Below are 12,347 nucleotides of genomic sequence, written 5' to 3'. Positions count from 1 at the left end.
AAAGGCTACCAAACAAAAATTGGGAGATAAATTAAGAACAAATAAGCAGAATAAAATTATTTTGAAAAAGAAATAGAACTACAATAGCTAAAGGTCATAGGCTTTCTTTGTGGAGGGGTGTGATAAAATGGTCTAAAATTGATTGTAATAATGGTTCCATAACTTTGTAAATAAACCAGAAGCCTTGAACTGAACACTTTAAAAATGTAGAATCTGTGGATTATTTCTCAATAAAACTGTTACCCAAAAAATGAAGAAAAGAAATATAATTATGGACCTAGAAATAGTCTTCAGATAAGTTTCTGCTACTTTTCCTTAGTTTCATGAAGAAGCATGCTTAAGCAAAATTTCCCCCTTCTGAAAGAAGAATGGTGCTTCTTTAATTTTAACATTTTTTTTATGCTTTAACTTTTTTTTTATCTGACCCTTTCATGGGTCAGAGCAGTAACTTTGACACATACCAGCTCAAATGAGATGAGAATTCAGGTTCTCATTTTGCTGGGTTCTGAAACTCTGTACACTACAATATTGGACATTTCAATGACTCCGCCCTATGCAATAGAAAGCAGATAACTCTTCACTGTGGCAGAGGCAGTAGGTTGTCTTACTTTTGCTTCTTTTTTTGTTTTGTTTTGTTTTTTTTGAGACAGAGTCTCTGTTGTATTTGGCTTCTTATATGTCTTAATAACATCTTTAGACATATCCCTGCACTTTGTTACCCCTTATAGGATAGAGTCCACAATCGCAGAAGGGTCAAGTGCTATACAATTCATGAACAGCCGTAGGAAATGAGTGAGCAAGCCTCTTGCTCTGTTGGAATTCCGTTGAGATGTGAACATTAAAAGATCGGATGCATGTGAATATCAAAATATCTATATCATGACTTGGAGAGGTGACTGAATGTGTGCTTTAAATACATGGTTATAAAGCTACTGCTAGTGCATTAAATGTACTGAAGAGTCTTACTTATCCTGATGGTGTAATAAATGATGCTTGTGTCACCTACTTGATCAAGTTCCACAGCCGTGACCTCTGCTAGCGAACAGCAAGTTGTGTGAAATATCGCCAAATTTCAAATTATGTGTGCTAACTGAGGGTGAACCTAGACTTTTGATTAGTCACTGATTCTAATTTTTTTCACCACAGAAGCTTAGGACTGGTTGATTAATTTCTTTACCTTTACCCATTTATTTTATTAGTAAAATATCAGCTACAAGAAAGAACAGGAGAGATGAGGGAAAGAAAAAAGAAGCACTGCCTATGAAATCTATTCTGAAATCTATTCACCTATATTTATACTTGAGTATTATAAATACAAATTATACCTGTATTTATAATTGGGTATTACAAATTATTAATCTTGAGTTCAAATGTGAGTTATTAAGCCTTTATATTTGACATTCTGAAACAAAAGGTGCCTTTAAAGAGCTTTTGGTAAATAATATGGTTAACTATGACTGTCTGAGACATAGCTTTTTTCTTACCAAATCTCTCTTAAATTATTAAATACACTCAAAACTACAGGAAATTAGTATGATAACTAAATGAATCAGAAGAAATCACTGTAGGCCAAAGCTGTTCGTTCTGCACTTTTTCTCTAAAATTTTTTATTGGGTTTGATATTGTTTTAGTCCAAACACACCCTTGTAATTAAAATGCATTTCCAAATATGTGAGAATAATTCAGTAAATAGGCCTGGCCTGGAGGCTCATGTCTGTAATCGCAGTGCTTTAGGAAGCCAAGGCAGTAGGATTGCTTGAGCCCAGGAGTTCAAGACAGCCTAGGCAACATAGGGAGACCTCATCTCTGCAAACAATTAAAAAAAATTAGCTGGGTGTGGTGGTGCATGCCTGTAGTCCCAGCTCCTTGGGAGGCTGAGGCAGGAGGCGAGAGGTTGAGGTGGGAGGCTGAGGCAGGAGTCTGAGGTGGGAGGATGAGGCCATAGGATCAGCTGAGCTCAGTAGGTTAGGGGTGCAGTGAGCCATGATGGCGCACCTGGACACCAGCCTGGGTGCCAGAGTGAAGCCCTGCCTTAAAACATAATAGTAATAATTTAGTAAATAATTTCTTTTTTTAAAATGGAGGGCTTCATAACTCATTTCATTTTAAATTCTGAGAGGATATTTTTCCTTTAAAGAAGTGAGTAAATGAATTCCTTTATACCTTTATTTTATGCTAACAAAATGAATAAAGTTCAGTGTCACCACCTGAAATACAGAGACTTCACTGGGTTAAATAAAACCCAGTGAGGGGTGCATGGCACAGCAGTAAAAGGAACAAAAACTTGTGCTATGTCCAGGTAACAGTTGCTGCCACCTCTCACTGACTAACTTCTCCTGAAATGAAATGGCTTTTTAACTACATTTACAAAAATGGAGATCCTCTTTTTAGCATTTTAAAAGATAAAGCCTTAGCCTACTAAGGTTCTTTGCTTGTGGTTCTTTTTCTTACAACTTCAGTAAGAATGGGTTTTATGAACAATAAGAAGGAATATTGTTTAAAAAGTGATGTTTCGGGGCTGATAACTTTCATTAGTTCTCATGCACAACAATTTTGACTGGATTCAGTCATAAAGTACCATGCAAATGTTTGGATTTTAGTAAATATTGAATATAATGTTAACTGAAAATTGAATTCCTCACTTTTCATTTGATTGATCTGTCTTCTATAAACACAACTTGGGTACAATATATATTTTTGCTTCGGGGACACCAACACAGTATAAAAATTATGAAAAATTAGAAGTTAGTATAAAATGTGGACAACATCTCCATCATTCTCAATCTGTTTTATTTTATTCCCTTTGAATCTCACCATACAAATTCATCTTAGGAAAATGCTTACAATGGAAATATAAAAACTACATGCTTTCTTATTTCCCAGATGAAGATAATTATTTTGAATATTTTCCTTTTTAGTTGAAAGGCTAATCCCACATTAATTATAAAACACAATTCAAAATTAGCCCACTGAATATGTCAACTCTAATGCTAAATAAACAGGGATATAGTGAAGCAATCAGGACTAAACATACAAAGGATTAAATAATACTTCAGTTTTATGCTATGAAAATATGAATTTTGGCATTATATTCTTAGATATTTTTATTTCCTATTCACCAGTGGCAACAAAAATAACTTGCCAAGAATTTCCAGGAATATTACTAAATGAGACACCTTCTAAAACAGGCATTTAGTCTAAGCTCAATTAACTACAGTAAAAAAATTAAATTTGGTAAGGTTTATAGATAATTCTGTCATGGTATATTATCTAAAATGTACTAGCAAATCTATTTTTTCAAGAAAAACTTCACCACTAGACTCATACTTCTCTGCAGGAATATTATAGCACTTGTGAGGCTTGAATTATGAGCACCTATTATTTTAATTTGCATCCAATTAATTCTGTTTGTGTTGTAATTTCAACTAAAAACTCCTCAATTCATCAATGCTCTGAAGCTTGTATCTTTAATAAATTAAATGTATCTGTTGGCATGAAAGGGGTATTTAAGCAGCATAAAATAGAACCATCTTACAACAATTAATTGGCTTTCACATTTTGATAACTAAATCTTCTTTTAATTGCCCATCTTGGCACCCCCCCCCCCCGCAACAATTTACATTGGAAGTCAGTCTTTCTTTGAAAGTTAATGATTTTTAAACACAATTGTGACAGAAGGGTGAAAAATACAACCTATTACTAGAAGCCCTCTGAAAAGGAAGATATGGGAAATAAAAGAACAAGCATTAAAGCCAAGCCGCAAAGCAGAAAAGTAAAGCATAAGAGATAGTACAAGAAGAGTATTAGGCACAAAGGAATTGAGACAGGATATAACATAACAATTGCTTTTATATTGTTTTTCAAGAAGGTAAAATGAAAGTAGTCTTCATGCCAGAAGGAATTACCAAGTTCTTTTGTTGTTCAACAACAACAAAAAAGGCTCATTAGCTGCATGCTGATGCCTAGTAGTTTCACTTCTTTCCTTTTTGAATGCTCATGTTTCATTTTACATACGATTTGGCAAGCAAAAGCTACTAATCAATCTAAAGTAAAGGAAAATAATCTGCTTCTAAGTAATTTGACATGAATCAAAAATTTTTTAAAACTGGTTTATTCAGTGTGCTCTTTCACTTAAAGAAAAATCCATCAGGTTCTTCTGTGGCTATGAACCAAAATTTTAAAATAACGTGATAAAACTGAACATCTAACAGTTTTGACTTGTAAGGAGAAAATAAGGACAATTTCAAGAGCATGGCTTTATAGGAGAACTTAGAAGGTCATAAACTGTTTATTATTTATATTATCGCAAATACTCATATTTTTAAAAAGCCATCTAATCATAGTGATGCTCCATGTTTAATGAGATCCATTGATGCTGACAATTTTATTATTGAATTACTTATTTTTACATCTGAAAATAGGCCATAGAATTGCCCCTCCCAATTTTAAGATATTTGTAAAAGGACTCATAAATCATATTCGAATTTTCATCTGAACTTTAAGAGCATAAGAAAAACTTTTGTTGGCAAAAAGCTCAGTAAATACTATAATGGAATAATGTACATAAATAGCACATACTTACCAGTTCTCTTGGACCATATGGTTCACAGAAGGTGACAGCATTGCCATGCATAATCGCACCACACTGTTCTCCAGTCTCACAGTTGTTACATTCAACCCTGCAGGAACACAGAACACATTTCCAGTCTGAGAACTAAGTAGCACATGTGGTTTAATGCTCAGGTAAGAAGAGATGTAACAGTTATTGCTAGTCAGCTCAAATCACCATTTCGAGGAAAGTAGGGGTATTTTGTATTATAATAAGGTTAAGAAGACCTGAAACCAGAAAGACTTGAACATAAATCTCAATTCTTTCAGTTACTTACAGTGGTGGGCAAGTTACTTAACCTTCCAAAGTTTCAGTTCCCTCACCTGTAAACGAGGATAAAAATACTGACCTAAATCCCACATAGTTATTGTGAGGATGAAATGAGAGATCATATATAAAACTCAGAGTACAGAACCAATGTCATAGCAGGCACTTAATGAAAGATGATATTATAATCAATAATTATATAATATATACATGCCCAATACAAGGACTTTGCAAGTATTAAAAATAAGCAGAGTAATATCCACTTACATAAAAACTTGTATCTCTGAAATTAAAAGGTGTTTTATGCATTTTAAGCATTTTTCTTTGGAGTTATGGTTAATGTAAATGTTTAAAATGACTGTCCTCAGACAAATCTGCATGTATACATCCCACCATGCTAAAAACAATGAAATCAGATTGTATTTAATCCACGTATTAGTATGATATACACACAAATTCTCATTCAAGCAAATTTTGGATACTGAGCTATTATGCTAACTTTGCAAATAACGTAATTAGCTCCTATCTTTATTACTATAAAATGAAGTGGTTATTAAAATCTTAGGACAGGATCTTAAAAATGAATTTATTCATATCTCTATCTAGTAGAGATTGAATACACAAGGTATGTGCATTCTGGATTTGACCTTGTATATTTACAGTAACATTTACAATTTTCTGCATTGTGACATTTCAACCTATAATCATTACATTCCTAACATGTAGAAAGAAAGAGCTATGTTTCCCCTGTCTGAACCTCAAACCACATGAGAGCTGTATTTCATGCAGAAAGAACATTTTCAAAGACTTTCACATTCCAGGTGCCAAACATTGCAGAAAGGGCACTATGCCCTTTGTTTAGGAGATTATTGTATTATGCCCTTTCAGCCGTTTGTTAATTTTAGAGAAAAGGAGTAGAACACCCATCCAAATAGGAAGAAGACAAAAGTGTGAAAGGAGCCCATAAAGCCAGGAGGGAGAAACACTGCATGTCAAAACTTGGCAAAGAAATCAGAGTTCTTCCTCTATGTTTACCACATTGATTAAATGTTATTATTCTAATCTTTTGAGCCACGTTCCCACACAAAAGATCAACAGTGCCAAGTGTTTTTAACATATTTTAGAAAAAACATAAACAAATTTGATACAGAATTTGAAATGTTAGTATCTCATAGCATCACAATTCTTAGGAGATTCAAATCTTCCCTTGGTTACTGTGAAGCAAGACATTAGAAGAGACACAACAGTAGCTTTGTAAGGACAATAAACCTGTCTCTTGTTCATCATTTAGGGCATATTCCTTTTGAGAACATTGTATTCCTGAAATATTTGTTGAATGAATAAATGAATATAAGACAACTTCATAAATATAACCATTTTAAAGGTCTGAGGTCTAAATAACTTAGAACAGTGCCTGGCACATAGTAAGCATGATGTAAGTGTTAGCTATTATTATTGCTAAGAATTTCTTGTGGATTTCCACCATTTTCATCTACTCCAGAACCTTACATGAGGGTTTTTTTTTCCATAGAGACTGTATTATGCAAATGACTTCTTACTACTTTTCTAATTCTTGTGATTGTGATAAAAGTACAGCAAAGTAGCACAAAATTTATAGTAGGCTTCTTACTTTAGTGAGAGATGAAGATTATTTGGCCTCCAAGTCATTGTGAAATGGCTTAAGAGAAACATCAAGTTTGACGGAGGAAAAGGTAAAAGAATGTTCAAACCTCACAACAGCTATCTGCACTTTGTCTCCAGTGACTCTAAACTAAAAGCGTCATTGTTGATGTGAAATTTGAGGCCTGCTGCTTAAATTTCTATAGCAATTATTTACATAAATATAATATATTGCTCAGCAGTTTCCAAATCAACTATATATCAAGAAAATATCTATATATAATATATGTATTATAGGCCCCCTCCTTCCATAGTTTTGCTTAAACAGAATTCAGCTAGAAACTGGATAACTGTATAAAAGTAATGGCCTACAGCCTGGAATTAGAGAACCAGTACTTAGATGACAGATGTTTGATGTCTTTGGAGAATCACTTCTATGTAGTAGAATAGCAGGGGTTAAAAAAAAAAAACAATAAACACAAGAGAAAAGAAAACAGATACAGCTATTCTTCCCATTGAACTCAACAATCCTCTAGACCCTTCTCTTCTTCATTGTGCTTTATATCTCCACAAATTTATAATAAATGGAAAAAGGCATTGGTAACCCTGCTGAAGAAACTAAAAGATTTATAATGATCAGATATTACCCACTGTGTGGCTGCTACCTCCAGAAACAATAGCTTCATCAACGACTGATGGGACAAATCTGTCAGATTTCTGCCAAGGTCTTTTAAATGTCCTTTACTTGAATTTCTCACAGTCTGACTGGGTTTGTCAACATAAATTATTTTAATTTACCCTGAATGTCCATCCCTCTAGGAGGTCAAATTCAACCCTCTCTTAGATGCCAATGGTGTTATTTATTCATTCATCATTTATTAATTCATTCTTGATTTTAACAAACTTAGGTTGAGGGCTCACAAGCACTGCACTAAGCTTTAGTGATACAAGGACCAAAGAAACACTTGTATTTTCTTCCAGGAGCTTACATTTCAAATGGAAAGGCAGAGAAGTAAACAAAGAGTTACAATAGAGGGTATCAATGCAATGATAGCTATTTATTGCATTCTATGACATATCAGATACTCAAATGCCTCTTACTCTCTAAGACAGTTATCAGTGTCTTATTTTACTGAGGAGGAGATTTAGCTACAGAGAAGTTAGGCATTTGCTCAAGGTCACACAGTCGTGAAGTTGCAATTTGAACCTAGAGTTTGTAATCTGGACCTACAACTTGCTAACTCCAACAGCTGTGACACTTGCCATTGCTCTTCACTCATAACAGGAGCATACACTGGTTGCAATGGTACCTAATGCAGAGACTGGGGAAGTAAGAGAAAGCCTCCAAAGGAGATGGTCCCAGAACTGGTCCTGAATGAGAAATAGGAGTTACTCAAGCAAGGAAGAAAGATGAGTGTGTGATAGGACACATGGAATGCAGAAATTATGACACACAGCTGGACTGTTAGTTCAGTGGGTCAGTATGACTGGAACCACGTTGATCCATGCAGAAAGGCAGCAAAGGATGTGGCCAGAAAGTGGCAATCAGCTCACAAAGGCTTCATGCGCTGTTTACCATGTGATAGGTGCTGATAGAAGCTCTACAAATAATGCCTCAATTAATTGATACAAAATCCTCTCCTTCTATTTTTTATCTCCACTTAGACAATGCTAGAACTGAGATTTAGAAATATTAAATTACTATCCAAGGTTACACAGCTAGTCAATTGCAGAACTAATTATTTTGTTTCAAAAGTCATGTGGCAAGTCCCTTTTAGAAAAATTACTATAGCAAATTATGGACTGGAGGTAGACAAGACTGGGGGCTACCAATGTAACTCAAGTAAGATACAATGGTGCCTTGAAATAAGGTGGGATGGAGCAAAGTGGACACCCTCTACTGCTCTATAAAAACCTAATGTAAGCCACATTTGTCATTTTCTACTTCTAATGGCTGCATTAAAAAGAAATGAATTAATTTTAACAAAGTGTTTCATTTAACTCAATATATTCAAATTATATTTTCACATGTAAGTAATATAAAAATTATTAATTACACTGTTTACATTTTTAAATACTGTCTTCAAATTGTGGGGCATATTCTATACTTACAGCACATCTCAATTCAGACTAGCCACATTGCAAGTGCTCCACAGCCATCCGTGACTAGCATCTACCATGTTGGACAACACAGTTCTAGAGAATTAGAGGGCTTGGAAACTGCCTGCTTTCTGGTTATACTCAAAATTGGAGATGATCAGCTGAACTTTCAGAGAAAGGCGATTGGGACTGATAGGACAGTTTAGGATCTAGTTGAAATCATGGGAGTGCTTATCTTTAGGGGCCTGGGGATAAGGGAGGATATACAAAGTAAAAAGAGAAAAGGTCCAAGAATGAATTCCTGGGGAACAACCAGATTGCCCGTGGTCTGGTTTCTGGAAAGCTCTAACCATCATCATAATCCTTCAGTGTGTATCAATCCAAGTGTATCTCCATTTACTTCTCCATGATTATTGGTAGTGGGGTTCCTTTCTATGCATATTCTTAACTAATCTGTGCTGCCCATTAAGGTGATCTTCCTAATATTTTTTTCTACCAATAAAGTTAAGTATTGTACAACTACACATATGAATGCCATTATGATAAAGGGAAAGATAAATCATAATTTCATGATGAACACAATGATCCTGATGGAGACCAGGCAAGACAGTACAGAGGGCAACTGGTGGTCATGGCTTCCAAGAAGAGAATAGTGACCCCTGCTAGAAAGATGAGGTGAATTTTAAAAACCTATGGATATAAATAAACATTCAAATTCCAAGAAAAATAATTCCTGGCTCACCCCAGAATTTGAAACAATACTTAAATGCATAACTGCTCTTTCAGTCCTACCCTCCTCACTTTCTCAGAATGCCTCTGTGTCTAACAATTTAACTTGGTTGAGTGGAGTGAGGTATTTAACCCCCAAAAATGTTCCTATGAAGACCACAAGTAATCTGAAATTCTACTCTTCCTTTATGGAAAAGTTCTATGAATTCCTAAGAACTAGGATTTGATTTGCTGGATAATGAGTGGTTCAATTTTCTTTAGGCTCATTGTAAAACAAAAATAAAGACAAAAACAAAAACTGCTGTTGTTTATTGCTGACATGTAAATCTGTAACCTCACAATTAAATGTTTTCTACTTTCTCATTCTCTCAGGAAAATGTTGGGCTTTGTAAAGTTAGGTAACATAGTCTTCAGAGATTTGTGGGAAGAAGGAAGTTTTCAACAATCCCAGTTAAACAGACTTCTGTTGTTCAATTTGAAAAGGAATGTGACCTCCCAGCCTAAGGATTATAAATGAATTGTTTCTCTGCATAATAGTAAAAGTAATACTGAATGTTTCTCTAATCTAAGAATGCTTTTCTCCTTTTATATTTCCCAATATGAAAAACAGAACATAAGAATCTGCCAGATACCTTGGCGTATCATATGGATTGTCCACCTCAAAAATATATTTTGCCATGAACAATATGATTAAAAGACATTTTAAGGGAAATACTAGCAATCTTCAAAAACCTCTGAAAGCTTGAAATTATTAAACCTTCCCTGAACCAATTTATCACATGCTTAGGTTCTACATGAAGCTTATCTATTACTTGAGTTTACAGATCATCAAGTGAGAGGGGACTTGAAATATCACCGCATCTCATCACTCCCTTATGATGATGAAACAGGACTAGAATTCAGGTTGCCTGATTTCTTGTCCAGTATTGTTCCCACTCTGCCTCATGCAGCTAGTGAAGGAAAAATTCCAATTCTATAAAAACAATGTGCATTTCAAGGAATGTTTGTCATTTTTACTGTGAACATTTATTTTGAACATTTACAATAACTTTTCTTAAAAACTGTTTTTTCATTTATAGGATAATTTTTTTGCTGATAAAAAAGTACAAAAAGTAGAGAGATGAATGGACTACTTCATAAAAAACATTAAGAGTGAATTCACTGGACTGAAGTACATGACAATCAAATTCAGTACCCCTTTGGCTATATATATTCTTAGATAATTCATCACAATCTATTTCATATGTACACTATCTCTTTTTTCACTAACAAAATTATAAAAGAATCAGTAAATATAAAGACTGGTACTTGCTGACCAAAAAAACTAGGATCAAACCATAAACATAAAAGAAAAACAAATGCTTTGAACCCGGGTTTTGTCTTCCACTGTAACAAGCTCCTTGGCAAATTGCAAGCTTGTTATTTTGGTATTAGTTATCTATTTTTTGCTATTTATTATTCAGGTGACTGTTTTTTTCCGAAGGATAAAGAATTACATGCGATGATACCTTTGAACAGTAGAGAGTATACTTCTGAAGATATAACTGGGCTTTTTAATCCTGATTTTGAAATTATTAGGCATGAAAATATGCTCAACCACCATTCATCGGGCACAGAGGAAGATGAGGTGAAATGTCCTTGTAGTCTGGGGTCCCCACAGAGCAGTGACTCAGATGGGCTCTCAGGATGCAGGAAAGCGGAGGAGGATGAATGAGAAAATTGAGCTCCTTTGCACAACCAGAGATTTATGAATGTTGGTGGTGACATCATCCTGATAACAGTAAATAAATAACTGAAATATTGTTTTCTCAAGAGCAGTCTAATGGCATGACTCATTCTTTTTAGATCATAGTGAAATCACTCAGCCGGTAGTCAGGTACTCTGCTGAAGCAAGTTAATCACCTGGAAACTCACTGACAATCAGTTATCATCAAATTCTCATTTGAGATACATGTAATTTGTCCTCAAGGCCAAGGACATCATATTATCTCTCCATAATGTATTGCCACTGAAGGGGTCAGTGTCTGATGATCAGCTCCATGAGAAGCAATCTGACATTCTATAAACCTGCATTTCTGAGCCACATTCACCAGCATTTCCGAATGGAGATATTCAGATAATTTTAACTTTTGTTCTGATTATTTAAAGGTTCTTTAAAAATGAAAAAGGAAAAGAAAAGTTTCTTGTAATTTCCTGACCCAAAGATAATGTGTCTGCAACCCCAGGTACAGATCACACTGCTTGTGCTAACAAGAATCTAAGGTGTGAACTTGCAAAGCAAGGCCAGATCAAGGACTGATGAATTCATCAAAGTAAACGAGATCTTGCCAGCCATTTGGTAGCTGGGCTGTCAGCTGACTTATTTCGAGACACCAGAACTCTTTGTACCTTCCATTCAAACCTCAACAATCAAATACTCAACTTCTGACCATATTTTACAATATAGATAATGTTTTATAATAAAGAGGACATGATCATTATACTTCTGAGCAATTTACATGATCATTTTCAAGAAATGAAAGATCAAGCTTATTATTTTTTAAATCCTATTCTCTTTGTAAATGTGAAATCTTTTTAGAGAAACAGCAAGGAAAGTTCATTATATAAGACTGAGAATAATATTACCTTCAACTATGTCATGTCTTTTTTTCTAAGGAGCTAACACATGCTGTAAATGTGAAAATGACAAACTCCATTTATAGCTCATTCTTTCTCATTACTTTTCACCGAGGAAGGTAAGATAACTTTTCTTATTTCACTAGGGAGTTAAAAAATTGATCTCTTCTTCGTTAACAGGTGCGAATGACAAACGTTATTTAGGTTAAAAATAACACCTCTAAAATCTTACTACTGCACACAATATTCTGGCCTCCTACTATGGTAAATCGCACTACATGCTGCTTGAAGAAATATTTTCTTACTTGTTTCAAATGTACTTGACATTTAATTCCTTTGAGTGAGCTCTTATTTTTGTCACCTAAACCAGAAATTAAACAAGGAAGTAATAAACCTCTAGATTCAC

General features: G+C 34.5%; 1 protein-coding gene across 3 annotated transcripts in view; it reads right to left on the bottom strand.

The window, feature by feature from the left end:
• RELN (reelin) overlaps positions 1–12,347 on the bottom strand; it is a 508,320-nt gene that overhangs the window by 260,081 nt on the left and 235,892 nt on the right. For all 3 annotated transcript variants that reach the window (XM_003896435.5, XM_017957037.3, XM_003896436.5), the window contains exon 7: positions 4,583–4,679. In XM_003896435.5, coding sequence (XP_003896484.1) covers positions 4,583–4,679 — 97 coding nt within the window. The remainder of the gene's footprint in view (positions 1–4,582; positions 4,680–12,347) is intronic.

Source organism: Papio anubis, chromosome 4, assembly GCF_008728515.1.
Source record: "Papio anubis isolate 15944 chromosome 4, Panubis1.0, whole genome shotgun sequence".
Lineage (NCBI taxonomy): Eukaryota > Metazoa > Chordata > Mammalia > Primates > Cercopithecidae > Papio > Papio anubis.
Note: the sequence above shows the minus strand (reverse complement) of the source record. Positions and strands in the feature narration are given on the sequence as shown.